Below are 17,800 nucleotides of genomic sequence, written 5' to 3'. Positions count from 1 at the left end.
TGGCTCTTGAATCTTTCATCCTAAGAGTTAAAGGTTTCTCCAGCTCTGGGATTCAAACAATGTTAAAAGCACGGAAGCCTGTCTCTGCCCGGATCTATTACAGGGTTTGTCATTCTTTTGGTCAATGGTGTTCCCACAGAAAGTATGACCCTAAGGTGTTTAGGGTTTCCTGGGTACTGGCTTTTCTCCTGGCTGGGTTAGGCCTGGCCACCCTGAGAGTACAGGTTTCTGCGCTGTCAGTTTGGCTCCAGCGAAGGTTCACTTCTCTTCCGTATGTTTAACTATTTTTCAGGGTGTTCTTCCAATTCAGCCACCCTTTCTCCCACCGATGGCACCGTGGGTTTTGTCTCTGATTCTAGAGGGGCTACAGGCTCCCCCATTTGAACCTCTGGACTCAGTAGATTTGAACTGGTTGACAGCGAAGACACTTTTTCTATTCGCTAGCTCCTCTGCCCGCAGAGTCTCTGATTTGGCAGCGCTCTCTTGTCGCTCCCCCTTTTTGATTTTTCACCAGGATAGAGCTGTTTTCCGTACACGGGCTGGTTACCTTCCTAAGGTAGTATCCCGTTTTCATGCGAATGAAGAGATTGTGGTTCAAGCCCTCCAGCCTTCAGACCTTTCTGTAGGTGAAACCTCCCAGGCTGTGGTTCGTGCTCTCCGTATCTATGTAGATTGTACAAACTCTCTTAGAAATTCAGATGCTCTTTCCGTGTTGTATGGTTTTCACAAACGAGGCTGGCCAGCTAACAAACAAATTCTGTCTCGATGGCTGCGCATGACTATCTGTCTCAGGCTTACACGCAGGCTGATCTCATTGTTTCAAACACGGCGACAGCACATTCTATTCGGTCTGTGGGACCATCATGGGCGTTTCAACATGGTGCCTCTGCTGAACAATTGTGCAAGTTGGCCACGTGGTCTTCTGTCCACACCTTTCTTAGGTTCTACGCCTTTGACACCTTTGCCTCTCAGGATGCTTCCTTTGGGCAGCGGATTCTCCTTTCTGCTCAGGAGTGTCCCCACCCTTAGGAGGACTGCTTTAGGACATCCCCATGGTATCCCTGTGGTCCCCCTATGGACTCTGCAGAAGAAAATAAGAGTTATGGTAGACTTATCTTTAGTAACTTTTTTTTTTTTCTGAGGTCCACAGGGCACCCACCCTGACGCACCTGGCTGCATTGGGTAAGTCTTCTGTAGGTCACGGAATCCCTAATTTTCTGTGAGTGTTTCTGTTGTACATTGTCCTTCCTTCTCCTCTTTCCTTCTCCTGCCGTGGGTTGTTTACAAAACTGATGCCTGTGGCCAGGGGCGGGGTATATGTGGAGGAGGACCCAAGGTATCCTGGGAGCTGAAAGCTTAACTGTTTGGTGCCTGGATCACTCCAACCACATTTTCCCATTGTTTCCTGTGGACCCTATGGACCTCGAAGAAAGAGTTAACAAAGGAAAGTCTACCATAACTCTTATTTTACATACTTACCTGTTAAATCCTTTTCTTCGATTCCATAGGGGAAACAGGGCGCCCAACCTGACGCATCCTGGCTTGCAGGGCTTTGCTCTGCTTCAGGTTCTACTGTACGCATCTGCTGTGTGTTTGGACCTGTATGTGAGCCGGTCTTCCTTCTACTCCTTCTTGCTTTAGGCTTGCTAACTTAACTGAGTTGCCTTAGGCTGGGGGTGGGTCATAGTGGTGAGGGAGCAAGGGGCTGATGGGTAAAGAGCTATTTGGTGCTTAGACTACTACTCATCAACCTATACCCAGCATAAAGCCTGTGACCCCTATGGAATCGAAGAAAAGGATTTAACCGGTAAGCACACTATTCTCCTTATTCTGATCTACAACGTGTGTTTCTATAGAAATAGAAGGACGACCCCACAGCAATTTGAGTGATTTACAATGTATGTTACATAAATCTGTCGGCGCCGGTTACTTGTAGTTCCCCAGTATATATACTCACATTCGTGTAGATAATGTGCTCTCAGAGTAGGTAGATGCACAGGGTGACTGATGCTTTATGGTCACAGGCAGTACTGTGGGAGACCCATCGCATAACAAGCTCACACCCCTGGCATCACTCTCATGGTGTCCGGTAGCTGCTTATCTCCTCAGCCCACCCTATGTCTCCTTTGTAGCGCAGTGAGCTAAATGACAGAATTGTCACAGATCCTTCCTGGATTCGTCTCATGGTGTACTGACTGAGGTTAGCTGGAGTATCCAAGACTTCTGGAAGTGTGATGTCCTTCCCGTGTCCGCCAAGCACTGCCGCAGCTGCTCATTCTCCAGCAGCAGCACCGGTCGTCACTGCCACGGATCATGGGCAGACAGGAGCAACCCTGGCACTGAGTGATGAACATGAAGAAAAAAGTAGGCGTACACTGCTGGCCAATGTCCGCCTACATATCGTTCCAGTTGGGGGAAAGTTCCTCCTATACTAGAATGATAAGTTGGGGAAAATCAAACATGTTTGATTTTCCCTACTAGTTGGATAGACCGTTGTTTGCCGTGTTTCGGCGTGTGTGAGCAAACAAATGTTTATAGTTTGCTCCCACACACTGCACGATTATCAACCAACTGTTTGGCTTGTTGGAACAATATCGTTCTAGTGTATGGTCAGCTTTTGCCATTTTGTTTTATGAGCTGTCAGGTGTGTGTGTCCCAGTCAGTTGGCAGTGTGGAGCATGCGTCAGCTGATCACAGGAGTGACCAGAACCCATTGGTGAGTTCCCGGAGTACCGTTCCTCCTTTTTTTTTTTTTTTTTTTCTCTCACACTGGATTTGCACTGCAAAAAAATTTTGCAACCAATTTTTTAATTTTTTTATTTAGTACGGGTATCGAGAGAGTGTATAACCGTGGTGATTAAACGTTGGGCGTGAGGTGCCTGCAATATATGAATCTAAAGCAATAAATGAGAAAAAAAAGTGCCACCTAATGTAGTATTACTATGTCCAAAGGTAGTCAGAGTAACTCGATATAGCATTCCCATAAATATTATATACATGCCAAAGTGTAAATTTGCAGCTTCTCTGAGTTATTTTCTCTCCATCTCTTTTCCTTGTGATTTCATCAGTAGTATCAAAAATGTGTAGAAAAATATAGTGTAAGACTGTTTATGATATTTGAAAGTGTTTTTGTACCAAATACCACCAAAAAACCCCCCATAAAACTTAAACTTTAGTACAAAAAAAAATGATACAGGAATGGGAAGTCCGGCTTATATAGTTATGTAATATGTATGTTTGCTTTTCTCCAGATAAGTTTGAGTGTCCTTTGCATTGTGTCAGTGATAGCTACAGAGATGTGGACACATGTCGGATGGTTTACACAGATAAAAAGACTTATTTGTATTAGCTTTTTCGTCAGCATTGGCTGGAATTGGATGTACTTATATAAGGTGAGTGCTGTAATGAGAGATGTTTTTTACTTATTTCATTTCATATATTGGAACATATTTCTGTGCAGAATGATGTACACAAAGGAAATGCATACAGTGTCAGTAGGAAAATTATTTGAATATTCAATATCTAGTTTCCTGCATATAATATCCCTCTGTATTTAGAAATAAGAAGGATAAATCGTCCATGTGGTAATTAAAAGCCGAAATATATGCACAATATTGAAACTAAGAAAAATGTTATTCCATTATCTTGAGATAATCACATCCTGCAGTACTTTTAAGACTACATAATTATCTATATGGAAAAAAGGATTGGACAGTATACCAATACACTTACTGGATTTGGGTTCTTGGGATCTTAAATATTCAAATTATTTTCTTTCGGACAGGGTATGCAATCGGGAAGCCGACTGCCTAAATACCGGCAGCCGGCTTCCCGACTGTCATATCCCGGCAAGGGTGAAATGCTGGGCGTCTAGATGTAGACGCCCGGCATTTCCCCGATGCCGGGAGACCGGCGCCCGGCATCCCGATCGTAGTGATGCCGGGCGCCGCGAGCGGACAGCCACGGGGGGAGAGGGTTAGGTTTAGGGCTCCCGGGGGGGGACTTAGGGTTAGGCACCCGCCCAGGAGGGTTAGGGTTAGGCTAGCGGGAGTGAGGGTTAGGCACCCCGGTGGGTGACTTGGGGTTAGGCACCCCCCCGGGGGACTTAGGTCTAGGCAGCTGGGAAGGGGGTGGTTAGGGTTAGGCACTTGGGGGGGAGGTTAGGGTTAGGCACCCCTAAGGATGGTTAGGGTTAGGGGGGTTAGGTTAGACAATACTTACCTATCCACGATTGGGATTTCCAGCGCTGTCAGGCTTCCGCTGCTGGGATCTCTGCTGATGTCGGGCTGCCGGGAATCGAACCGCAGGTATTTCATACCAATTCCTCGGACAGAATATACAGAATAACAAACTTATTTAAAACTAAGACACAAGGCACCGGTTTATCAGATTTAATGTATTTTTAATAAACACATTTTATTCTTGTTCTATATTTTAAACATATTTCACCACTGTTTGTAATATTGAATAAAGGTTACATTTTAATTACTTACTAGCTAGGCTAGACTGGACCGTGAAGTACACCTGCAGCCTTTATTTGTTTACATTGTCCTCCCCTATAACCCATTCCATTAATCCTGAAAAGGACCACACTGTTTGCTAACAGTGGCGTAACTACCGGGAGTGCAAGAGTTGTGGCTGTTTTGATGCCCAAGCTACCTCTGTGGCCTGCCGCTCCCCCTGCACCCAGTCACAAACACAAGGTGGGCCGTTCCAGTGGGGGCTGTCGAGGGGGGCCTGGGTGTCAGCAATGTTGATTTGGTTGCCGGCCCGCCAGCTGTTTATAGAGGGGTGTGGCCAGTGTCTCCTGCACTGACTTTTCTGCCTGCGGTGGCACTGCTCTCTCTTCCGTTCCGGCTGCATAGACCTCCGGGAAGAGGTTCTATGCATGGCCGGGGATTGTGGCTGCGGAGGGTAGCGATGTGTCCACCGGAGACAGGGGGAGGGGTGATTTGCCCGAGGGGGGTCAGGTGCGGTAGCTGCCCAGTAATGTGTCAACGGGAAGTGGGGGGTTTGTTTGTCTGGAGGGGGGGATTAACTACACAGCAGTGTGTCCACGGAGGGGTGGGTTGACTGAGTGGTGTGGCCAGGGGAGTTGGTTACCCCAGGGACGTAACTAGTGTGGTGCGGCCGGTGTGCAGAACCGGCCGCCCCCACTAGCTATCACCCCCTCTCATCTGCCACTCCGCCTGCTGCAATGTCTAATAGTAGCGCTGTGCCCGGCTTCTTCTCTGCTGGGCGCACCGCTACTGTTACACATGACAGCGGGCAGCAGCTGCCTGCTCCGCCCCCTCCCCGTCGTAGTGCAACACCGCTCAGGAAGGAAGCGGGCAGTCGGCAGTAGTAACGACGCTGCAGCGCTCAGTGCACACTCACCGCAAGCAGCAGCACGAGGAGGGGTTCCTCCTCCGGAGAGTCCTGCCATAACTATTGTTCTGTTGCTCTGAGATCTGCGGCTGCTACCCTATTTTGGGGGAAAAATGCCATGGACGGAGGTTAGCCAACTGCCCCTGAGAGAGAGCGGATGAAAAAACTACAAGTGATACCACCTTCCCAGCCTGGGAGCTCCTGAGGTGTAGAAGGGGCACCCTGAGGGGCACAGATTCAGCATCATGGGCAGTCAAGGAGACTGCAGTGTCAGGGTGGCATTTAGTAAGTAGCACGGACATGCTAATATTGTGTGACTGCATAATAAGCTGGAATGCTGCTGCCTATGGGGAGTTGCCAAATGTTTGTCATTGTATGCCAAATGTAATAGCAAAGCCTTATCTTGTGTCACTGAAATGAGTAGTAACCTGTGTGTTGTATAGTGTAGCAGTTATCCGTGACCCATAATCAGTAACTTTACTGATGTAAATATAGTTTGCCAATGACCTTTCTGGCACAGGGCACCAAAAAGTCTAGTTATGGCTCTGGGTTAGCCGGGGGGATAGGTGCTCAGTAATGTTGCACTTGTGGGGGAGTAGTACTTTCTGGCACCATTGTTATATGTACAAATCTAGTCCGTTATTACTGGAGGAGAGCTGTGACCCTCCATTTTACTGCGGCCATTTTGTGGACTAATACAGTGTGTGTAACAGCTGAATAGCACACCTCACTCCTGTAATTAATTACATCTAATGCACCTTTCACCTTGGTGATATATTTTAGTTAAAAAACTATAATGTATATTTTTATTTATTATGTCTAGTCAGGGTCTGTTATTTATAAGGAGAGGGGGGAAGAGGAGCATGGAGTAGGGGGGTTTGTTCAGCCCACCAATTTTAACTATGATTTAATTAGGTGGGGGAGCTGTGCAGAGCAGTGAAGGGGCTCTCCATTTTACTACATACCTTCAGCTGTGCCCATTTTGAGGACTAAAGTGTGTGTAGCAGCTGCTGCTGCTGCATAACACACAGAACTGTGCTCCTCACTCTACTCTACTGGCATTGCACCGAAGGGTCCTACCATACACTGGCAGCACTGTTCAAACAAGTTCCAGCAAACACTGGCACTGCACAGTAGGGTCCCATGGGGCAGTGATGACATGAAGTTGGGGGGGGCACGGGGAAGTGATGACATTGTGGTGGAGCGGCACGGGGCAGTAATAACATAATGGGATGAGGGGTGCAGAGCTCTGACAACATGATGGTGCATAGGGAGTGTACAGGGCTGTGACTACAATTCATATATATATATATATAGATAGATAGATAGATAGATAGATAGATATAGATATATATATATATATTAAAAAAAAATAGGTCAAAGGAAAGGAAAAACACACACACATGACAGCGACAAGATCGCTTTACCCAAACAGCACTGCCACAAATATACTTAGTTACCCACTATATCAGTGGACTAGCCTGAGATGATAATATACACACCTGACATGACAGTGCGGTCACACAGAAAGAAGGCTGCCGCATAGACAGTGTGCTCCCTCTGTCACTCACTTCGCTGTCTGCTGGTGCTGGAGATGCCACTTGTCTCTCCAAGTTGCCAGGGTTTAAGAAATAGTCCTGGAGCCGGTTTACAGCAACTGTGTGCACTTTCAGAGCAGTGCAGCTGCGGGATGTGGTGTCACTCCCGGGGCTGAGAGGGTTTCCTTGCCTATATCCTCCCCCGTACGGAAGCCACCTGGTTCTGCTGTCATCTCGCCGTAGCGGATAGATCATCTCACTGCACCAGGAAACTCCACCATATCCTCTTCTGGTCACCAGACACCGGCCAAGGAACTTCACTGCAAAGGCGATACACCACGCCATGCCGCTCCACGTGTCACTGCACTCTAATCCCAACAACGGAAAATGTCCTCCCTGAATCCCTCACAGACCATGATTCATCTGGGACCCCAGCTGGATTCTCAGGATCAGAGAATCTTTCTGAAGTCAGACAAGATCTCCACACTTCAACTATGAGTGCGCAGATGTCTTCACAATCGCAGAGTGTCGATCCACTCAACAATGCAAGTTCTGGGATCCATGGTGTCCACCTTTGACATGGTGGAATATGCTCAGTTCCATTCCAGGCCTTTGCAAAGTCTAATCCTCTCCAGAGGGAACGGGTTAACACATTGGATCAAAACTCAGACGAAGGTGCTCTCTCCGGAGGTGCGTCTGTCTGTATCTTGGTGGCTACAGAAATCTCTTCTAACCAAGGGTCGCCCCTTTTGGTTCCCGGACTGGGTAATCCTAACAATGGATGCCAGCCATCTATGGTACCCAGTACACTGGGCTGGCTGCAGTAGCTGGTGCTCGCTCTGTCATCCAATAGATAGCAGGCGGCGAGTGGGGAACGGGGCGGGCGTCTAATGGGGACACGTCTTCGTCCTCATTGGATGAGGGGATGCTGCCGCCCGTGCTGATTGGATGGGGAGATGCTGGGGAAGTTAATGGGCTGGCTGCTGGGGTGCACACACAGCACATCCCGCAGGACCCGCTAATTTTTAAAAAGTGAGTCCCTCCTTTGCTGTAGTGCATAAATACGCGCTATAGCATGTATTTTGCAATCTCTGAGATAAACTACACAATCACCCGTGGGACTTTCTAGGCCTTACACAACAATGGTCAGTCCAAGAGGAGAATTCACCCAGGCAGTCTGTGGTGTTGTCCGCCCCTTGTTTCTTGCTGAACCTTTAGCATACTTTCCCCTACACTGGTAGATGGTCATTGGAGTGTCCGCCCCATGATTCAACCACTTCTGTGGCTCAAATACTGAATTATCACAGGCGTTCTGACGTACTGATTTCTCAGTTGAATTTGGGAACCTTTTCAGGTGTCCTACTTCTTGGGAAAACCTTCTTTGCCTGCTACCGGTGGTTTTATTAAGCATCACTCTGTCTTGTTAAACGATGGAGGTTTTAGATTCAGAAGGGCTGGACCAGTATAATGGGGCTCTTTTCAGGTCACTCAGGGTCTTCAGACTTTTGGTGTCCGGGAGGCACAGTTTGGGTTGTTGGTCACTTGGAAGGAATGGTTAGCTTGTAGCCATTCCCAGGACTAGAGTTTGAGTTGCAGAGGTGTCTTTGCCCTCAATATTCAAGACTCGCAGCACCTGCCTGGGTTTTCAACCTAACAAGGGGAGTTTGCAGTTCCGTCCAGGATAGGTATTGGTTTGTCTATATTGTGGCTGGTGGGCACTGGGCTCCTGCATCTAGCCCTGTTGTCTGGACTGCAACTATTTCAGTACATAAAGATAGACTACTTTTGACAATGTTCCATTGTGGTCGTTGGAGGAGCTATCCTGCTTGCTGGCATGCTTCTCATTCAGAGGATAGAGTGTTAAAGTGATCATCTGTTTCCTAGGTGTCGTCAGGTTGTGGGATTCCTAGATTGCTCATTATTTCAAACCTGATTCCATTTGGGTCACATGTACTGAAACTTCCTATGGATCACATACATCTAGTATGAAGCCTGTTACTAACTGTGTCTCAGTGTCTGTGCAATGTTGCTTTCAGGTCTTTTCTTGGACTCCTGCCAGATCCCCGCTGTGCCTGTGGATTTCTGTGGAATTGTTGTATTCCAGATGAACTTCTGATCTCAGTCACCCGCTGCACTAGAGGGCCCAGCATTCCTATTGCCTAAGTATTGCTCATTGCTCCATCACTGCAGTTTCACCATTTTGCTGCACTATTTACTTTGCCTGTTGTTTGTTCGTTCCTGTGGATATTGAACTCATCCTTGTTACAGTTGTCAACTGCACCGTTGCAGTGTCATCTCTGCATCACGGGGCTCAACCCCGCTCCGAACCCTAGCTACATTACAGGGCTCAACCCTGCTACAATCTTCTCCACATCATGGGGCTCAACCCCGCTCCATACTCTAGCCACATCGCAGGGCTCAACCCTGTTCTGGAATTTCATCATCATACAGGGTTTAACCCTGCTCCGTCTTCATTATACCACAAGGCTCAAGTTTGCTTCCTCTCTCACTGCATATATATTTGGGGATTCTCTCCTATACTTATTATTGCATATATGAATCTCTGTGCTGTTTGAGACTTTATATGAGACCTTGCTGATTATAATTCTTTTGTGAATAAATTCTATTTTACTTTTATCCTGTGTTATTGAGTTTCACGGAAATGTCATTCCTAAGACCACCTCAGTTTATTGTGCCTAGTAGGACTGCCTCCCTCCAGGAGTCTCAAGTGTCGGCAGCCGTGACACCTGTGCTACTCCCCGACGGGTAAATTTTCTGGTCTCTTGAGCACAGCCCCTGGCCAACCAATTGGGAAATATGGGAAATATGCTATTTGGTTCCGTATTTCAGGAAGATGCAGGTTTGGGAGATGCTGGCCTGTCTTGAATGCACATCCATATACGGTAGGGTGTTTCAATGTGCCCCAGTGGTTGTGCTTCTGACTGCAATGGTTGGGGATGTTCTCCTATTTAAGGATGTCCATGGTGTTGACTCTTTTGTTTTGCTTCTGGAGCACTTGTGCACTGCTCAGGTTTGCAGTAAATTCCATTTTCCTTTCTGTGGTTTCCCTTCTATCCAGGGATTCTAGTTTGCAACTTTGCAGTATAGTGGACAGGGTGTTGAGGTCAATTTCCATTAGGGCGTCCTACTTTGTTTGGCCGTCTTGATTCCATCCTTCATGCAGCTCCTCAAGTGGTTTGCTTTGGGTATGTGGGCTCCTGTCGTTTAAGGTATACCAATTCAGCTCCACTTGGCTTTTAGAGGATTGTTTTCTTTCGGGCTTTTTGTTAGCTCCTGAGCCTGGTAGCTATGGTTGCTGTGTATAGGTTGTTCTGTTAGCTTCTAGTTTAGTTTGTGAATCTCGGCTACACTTCAGTTGTCTCTCCGTTTTGTGGGTCAGGATGGCTCATGGTATCCAGCTTTATCTTTTGCAAGCTTAAGTTTGGCCCTTGTCAGACCTGTTTTAGGAACATCTGACCTGGATTCTGGACATTCAGACTCTTTATATAGGGAGTGTGATGTACAGCCTCCTTTGTTCCGCCGGCGCCGCCTTAGTACCTCCATTTGGTCTTGTTTAGGCTTCTTTGAGCCCTTGGAGTTTGTGGCTTACATAGCAGGTGACTCTTATATTGGCCATTGCTTTTTGATAGGAAAATTTAGGAGCTTCCAGCCCCATCTGATAATTCTCCTCCCCTGACTATTAACTCTAACCAGGCGACGCTCCATACTATGCCTTCTTTCCAGGCCGAAGTGGTTTCCCGGTTTCATCTGAGTGGTTTCCCGGTTTCCAGTAGTTTGTGTTACTATTTTTTTGTCCTTCAGATCCTTGATGCTCTCTGTTGGGTTGGGCCTGCCTCTACGTAGTCTGTGGCTCGGTTCTGATCTTTAAGTAGGTTTTTGTCTGTTTGGGTCAGCCAGTCCCTAACCCTATCCGGGCTCATTCTACTCTGGCTGTAAGTGTTCCTTGGTCCTTAGTGCACATCTTCTCTCACTTCTACCAGTTCAACCTGTTTGTGGCCCGGCTGACAGTTTTGGGCATAATGTTTTGCACATGTGTGTGATTTGAGGCTTGGTTTGGGAACTCCCAGAGTCTGCAATGTGCCCCAGGTAGGGCAAAAAGATTATTTTGTACTCGTCGTAAATTCAACTCCTCTGAGTCCATCTGGGGAACACTCCATTCTATTCCTCTTTGTTGTGGCATGATGAGTGTTCCTTTTGGTTTTGTTAGAAAAATAACTGAGTTGCTGGAGGAGTTGTGGGGCTTGGTCTGGAGGGGGGGAGGTTTTTCAGCTCCAGTAGGTTAACTATTTAGTACCTACTTCTCAGCTTCCTCCTCTGAACCCACAGTCTGCAGTGTGCTTTGTTATGGCCTTTTAACTGGAGAGCAGACCAAACCCTTAGCGCATTACCTAATCGTGCTATGAAGTATGTATGAAATTTCAGCTATCAGTTGGGAGTTAAGTTTATAATTGTCATTCCCTTTCACAATTTAATTTACAGTCAGGTGCATAAATATTGGGACATTGACAGAATGTTCATATTTTGGCCTCTATTCACCACCACAATGGCTTTGAAATGAAACAAACAAAATGTGCTTTAACTGCTAGCCTCCCTTCTTGTCAATCTGCCACTCTTGACCCTGACTCTCTAACTACAGCACCATCACTCTCCTTCATTTGTCTATCAGCTCCTTCAGCGAATAACCTGTCTAAGACTGAGCTCATTGTCTTAAAACACTCTGGAGTCCCCCCCCCCTCCTATTCACTATCTATTGAGAACATCACAATCTTTCTGGCCCAAAGTTCCGTTGCCCAAGATGCCACTTTTCCTTCAAATTCCACATTCAGGCCCTCGCCCATGCTTGTTGATTCCACCTTCGTAATATCTCCAGAATTATACATTTTCTAGTCCTAGAGACAATGAAGACCCTCATCAGCTCATTTGTCATTTCCCAACGTGACTAATGCAACCTCCTCTTATCCGGCTTTCCCTGCTACCACCACACTCCACTCTAGTAGAGGAGGGTCACCAGGTCCACCGCCCAGCCCCATCTGCCACTTCCAGCTAGCTCCGACCGTGCCGCCTCGGCTCACCCTAGCAGGCACATCAGCCTCTGCCACAGTGACAGAGGGACAGGCAGAGACGCAGAGGCCCGGCTCTCGAAGGCACAGCAGCCAGGCAGGCAGGTAGGGTACTGGGTTTTCTTCTTCTTCGGTCCATAGGCTCCACAGAGAGCCCTTGGGGTGTATGTGATGGATCTGGATCCGGTCACCACGCAGTTAAAGCTTTCAGCTCCCAGGATGCACTGGTCCATCCTCCCCCTACCCCGAGCCAGAGGCACCTCAGTTTTGTTGGTGCCCGGCCGGAGTCGGGTCACCTTTAATGTGACTGGCTGATTAGCAGCCCATAAGCTACTGTATTTTCTTTTATGATTTTTTTAGTTCTACTACATTCAGAGCACGCAGCAGCAAACTGTCCATAGGACGTCTGCGCTGCTGCTCAGTCACCCCCTTCGGCCCCGCCAGTACTGATCTGGGAATTTCGGCTGGCCGGACCCCGCAGGAGGACCCAGACTGCAGCTGGACGTAAAGGGACATGTAAGGCGGGTCACCGCACAGTCATACCTCCAGTCTCAGGGGACAGACTTGAGGTGCTGAGTGTGGACGCAGGCTCCAGTCATCACGCTCCACTAGACCATCAGGGACATTTTGGTGTGGGAACCAAGCGTCCCAGGGGTTAAACAATCAGCCAGGGGAAACCGCTTGCCTGATTAAGCGGCTTCACCCCACAGATCAGGGAGCCTTTCCGCTGAGGTCCGGCTTCTCTGAGCTGCTTCCTCCTGCGGCCACCCCCCCTGAGGTCTCCAGGCCATTTTCTTGGTGGTACAGTCGCAGATCTCTCAGGACAGTGCGTGGTCCAGTCCCCCTTCATACCTCTCAGTTGGGGTACTGTATGTAGCGCTATAGCCTCCCCAGACACTGAATCTGGGTGATTGATTGTAGTGCCAATTTGCGCAAATTCTGCATTGTATGTGACTTATGCTAGTGCTGCCTGTCTGTGTCTTTTTTCCTAACTGTCAGCATTTATCTATACCTTTCCTCTAATTCTGCCCTAATACAGGTGTAGTTAGGGTGGTTCTTTTACCTCGCATATATAAAAGCTAATATTTGTGAGGTCTGTCACATACTGTTGTGTGCTGTACTGTGCCATATTTAGGCAAGGGCTCCTGCAGCTTACCCAAGCGTCAGACAGGACCAGTGTTTCGCATATCTAGGCATTGGGCTCCTACAGCTGATCCAAGCATCAGTCAGGACCAGTGTCTTGCAGTGTTTTTCTCTGACTATTACTCTAACATACATGTGTATTCAGGGGTTTTCCTGTGCCTCACATCTGTAGAACTAAGTATTTGTGAGGTTTGTCACATACAGTTGTTCGTTGCACTGTGCCATATTTGGGCTATGTGCTCCTGCGGCTTCCCCAAGCATAAGACAGTACCAGTATATTGCTCTTCCTACATACACAGTGATTGCATTATACCCAGTGCCATATTGTATGCCATTTACTCTGCAGCTATGTCTAGCAAAGGCAAGAGTAACAACAGGCATCTGCCCACATACTGCTATCAAGTTATGTGCTGCAGGCTTATGTGAGGAGGATTTCATACAAGATGGGCTATGTAGTTAGTATTCTGCTGCACCTGGCCCATCAGACAGAGCCGGTACTAGAGACCCCCTGGGCTACCTTTTCTCAGGTACTGGCCACTATTGCAGAGCGTCTAGCGGATCCGGCTGTAATTCCCGCTATGGGTTTATCGCAGTAGGCAGTAATGACCCCTTTGGATGGTTGCCATAACAGGTTTAGGCGATACAATGGGTAGACGTACTCTCTAACTCAGTGCAGAGTCGGGTGGCTACATCTCATGCCTTTCAAACCATGTTGCAAGATGAGAAACCCCTACCCAGAAATCCCTTTAAGCGTCCTGTGGTAGTATCACAGTCCACGCAACTCTCTGATTCTGAGGTATCATCCAAGGAGGCAGAAGATGCTGATCTCTCCAGCCCTGGAGTAGAATGAAAGTCGGTCAAAAATAATATTCCTGCCTTGGTGCAAGCTGTCAGATCCATTTTATCTATAGAAGATGATGAGCCAGCCCCTAAATCCAAGCACCCTCTATTTAAATGTCAGAGGGTGACTTCAGCAGAATTCCCTCTATTAGATCAACTAGCTGAACGACAGCCTGGCAATCACCAGGTAAGAGGTTTCAACCACAAAAAACGTCTAAACCTCATGTTACCCTTTTCCTGTGGCTCTTGAGAAACACCCCCTGCAGTGGTTTCCCATGTTACACGTTTAATTAAATGCTCTACGTTGCCTATTCCTACAATTACTTCCTTGAACCACAGTTAGGATGGTGGAAGCTTACCTGAAATCGATATACTCTCTTTAAGGGACTGTTGCCCGTCCACCCATGGCTATTGCACGGGTAGCTAAAGCTATAGAGAGCTGGTGCACTTGAAGACTCTTTTTCCCTCAGAAGCTTCTAGGGATCAGATGTCTTTTGCATTCGAGATGCAGCTTCCTATATTGGAGAAGCAACATTGGATGCCAGTCTCCTAACCTCCAGAGCTTCAGCCGCGACTGTGCGCTCATGGAAGGCAGATGCGGATTCCAAGAAAAGGCCTTGAAGGATTACCCTATAATGGGGAGATCTTGTTTGGCCCTGACCTTGACAAGATTGTAACCACATTGGCAGCATCGAAAATACCATTTCTGCCTTCAGATTCTTCTACTACATGGCCTCAGACTACATATTTTAAGTTCTTTCGTCCTCAAGGAAAGCCTAAAGGCCAGTCCTTTCCTAGGCAGTCTCCACGAGGGGCTCCAAACCCAGTACTAAGCAGACCTTGAACACCTGATGCCCTGCTTCTAAACCCGAGGTTAAACTTTTACCCTGTCGGGAAGGGCCTCCATCTGGGGGATCTCAGAGTGGGAGGCCAACTTCTTCAGTTCGCCCAGTGCTGGAGTCAAACCACCACGGTTGCTTGAATAAGAGAAATGGTCTCACGGGTACGCTCTCTCATTTCTCAGACAGACCCCCACCAGTTTTTCAACACAGGCCCTCCTTCAGATCCAAACAAGGCCTTACAAATCCAGACAGCTATACAGTCCTTGCTGCAAACAGGGGTAATTATGCCAGTTCCACTATCTCAGCGAGGGACTGGTTATTATTCTGCTTTCTTTCTGGTTCAGAAGCCGAATGGGTCTCTTTGGCCTATCCTCAATTTCAAATCCCTAAACAAATTCCTAAAGGTGCATAGGTTCAGGATGGAAACCCTATGCTCCATCATCCTAGCTATGGAGCCTGGGGACTTTATGGTATCGCTGGATATTCAGGACGCCTACCTACATGTACCTATAGCACCCTCTCATCAGCGTAATCTCCAGTTTGCTATACTACAGTAACTCTTCCAATTTCAGGCTCTGCCCTTTGGACTGTCCACAGCTCCACGGTTGTTTACCAAAATTATGGCTATCATGGTGGCCCACCTGCGTATCCAACTGCTACCGTATCTGGACAACCTCCTGCTCTTAGCTGGATCCCCAGAGGTGCTTCAAAGCCATGTACAGCTAACCATTGCTTTCCTTTACAAGCATGGATGGTATATCAATTGGAAAATGTCCTCCCTGAATTCCTCACAGACAATGATTCATCTGGGACCCCAGCTGGATTCTCAAGATCAGAGAATCTTTCTGAAATCAGACAAGAGCTCCACACTTCAACTATGAGTGTGCATATGTCTTCACAATCGCAGAGTGTCGATCCACTCAGCAATGCAAGTTATAGGATCCATGGTGTCCACCTTTGACATGGTGGAATATGCTCAGTTCCATTCCAGGCCTTTGCAAAGGCTAATCCTCTCCAGAGGGAACGGGTTAACACATCGGATCAAAACTCAGACGATGGTGCTCTCTCCGGAGTTGCTTCTGTCTCTATCTTGGTGGCTACAGAAATCTCATCTAACCAATGGTTGCCCCTTTTGGACCACAGACTGGGTAATCCTAACAACGGATGCCAGCCATCTCTGTTGTGTTTCTTCCGGGAGTTGTCAATTGGGAAGCAGACTTCCTCAGCCGTTACAACATGCATCTCAGGGAATGGTCTCTTCACCAAGAGGTATTTCAACTCCTAGTGAACAGATGGGGTCTCCCAACAAAACCACAAACTGCCAGTGAATGGGTGCAGAACAAGAGATGCCGAGGCAACCTTTGCAGATGCATTATCAGTGAAGTGGACCTTCCAGTTTGCGTACCTATTCCCTCCAGTCTCCCTTCTTCCTCGAGTTCTTCGGAAGTTCAAACAGGACGGAGGCATTGTCTGGCTGGTGGCTCCAGCTTAGCCCAGACATCATTGGTACTCAGATCTTCAGAGTCTCTCTGTCGACACTCCGTACCTGCTGCCTCAATGACCAGACCTGTTGTCTCAAGGTCCGTGCCTTTACCTGGACCTGGGTCGTCTGTCTTTGACGGCATGGCTCTTGAGACATTCCTTCTAAGGTGCAAAGGATTTTCTAGGTCTGTCATCAACACGATGCTTAGAGCGCGGTAGCCAGCTTCTGCTAGGATCTACCACAGAGTGTGGCATACATATCTCCGATGGTGTCGTCCCAGAGATTACGACCCACAGGTGTTTCTGATTTCCAGAGTCCTGGCCTTCCTTCAAGCTGGATTGGACCTTGGTCTCCGCCTGTTCTCACTGAAAGTGCATGTCTCTGCTCTGTCAGTATGGTTCTAACGTGGACTTGCTCCACTACCGGATATAAACATCTTCCTTTGGGCCCTCTAAGGTCCTCCATTTGAACCCCTAGATGCGGTGGCACTCAAGTGGTTAACAGCAAAGACTCTTTTTCTTCTGGCTATTATCTCCACCAGAAGGGTGTCCATTTTAGTGGTGGTCTCGTGTCGCTCCCCTTTTCTGATATTTCACCAGGACAGGGCTGTGCTTCGGACTTGCCCTGGGTTCCTTCCTAAAGTTGTTACTAGTTTCCATATTAATGAGGGAATTATAGTCTCTGCCTTTCAATTACTGGACCTCTCGGCGGGTGAGGCCTCTTTGGATGTGGACCGTACCAGTTCCCTTCAGAAATTAGACTCCTTATTTGTGCTCTATGGATTTCATAAGAAGTGATGTCCAGCCAATAAACAAACATTGGCTAGATGGCTTCGTATGGCTATCTCACAGACCTACTCACAGGCAGGCCTTTCTGTTCTGGCTTCTGTTACTGCTCGGTCTGTAGGTCCCTCATGGGCAGCTCGCCGTGGCACCTCAGCTGTTCAGCTGTGTAAGGCGGCCACGTGGTGTTCTGTCCAGACCTTTCTAAGGTTCTATGCCTTTGATACCTTCGCCTCTCAGGATGCTTCCTTTGGGCGCCGGATTCTCCTCTCGGCGCAGGAGTGTCCCCATTCTTAAAAGGACTATTTGGGACATCCCCCAAGGTCTCCCTGTGGAGCCTATGGACCCTGAAGAAGAAAATGTGAGCCATGGTAAGAACTTACCTTTTGTTAACTCTTTCTTCGAAGTCCATAAGGTCCACAGAGCGCCTGCCCTGACGCACCTGGGCTATGTTCTGGTCACCGGTTTCCCATCTCCTCTGTGAGAATGTGATTCTTGAGTGTTATAGTCTTCCTACTCTCTTATCCTCTTCCGGCCTTTGGCTTATTACCAACTGAGGTGCCTCTGGCTTACATCCAGCTGCAGTCTGGGTCCTCCCGCGGGGTCCGACTAGCACAGACCCCGGGGACCCGCCGAGATCCCCAGATCAGTACTGGCGTTGCGGGGCTGGAGGGGGTGACTGAGCAGCAGCGCAGACGTCCTATAGACAGTTTGCTGCTGCGCG

General features: G+C 48.0%; 1 protein-coding gene across 6 annotated transcripts in view; it reads left to right on the top strand.

Moving 5' to 3' along the window:
- LOC148473312 (chloride channel CLIC-like protein 1) overlaps window positions 1–17,800 on the top strand; it is a 144,721-nt gene that overhangs the window by 50,783 nt on the left and 76,138 nt on the right. For all 6 annotated transcript variants that reach the window (XR_015872983.1, XR_015872984.1, XM_088459807.1 and 3 more), the window contains exon 6: window positions 3,252–3,392. Coding sequence is in view for 4 of the 6 variants with exons in the window: in XM_088459807.1 (XP_088315933.1) it covers window positions 3,252–3,392 (141 nt within the window). In the remaining 2 variants the exon portion in view is untranslated. The remainder of the gene's footprint in view (window positions 1–3,251; window positions 3,393–17,800) is intronic.

Source organism: Taudactylus pleione, unplaced genomic scaffold (assembly GCF_031769625.1).
Source record: "Taudactylus pleione unplaced genomic scaffold, aTauple2 ptg000936l, whole genome shotgun sequence".
Classification (NCBI taxonomy): domain Eukaryota; kingdom Metazoa; phylum Chordata; class Amphibia; order Anura; family Myobatrachidae; genus Taudactylus; species Taudactylus pleione.
The sequence above is the reverse complement of the archived record's forward strand: the minus strand, read 5'-3'. Positions and strand labels throughout refer to the sequence as shown.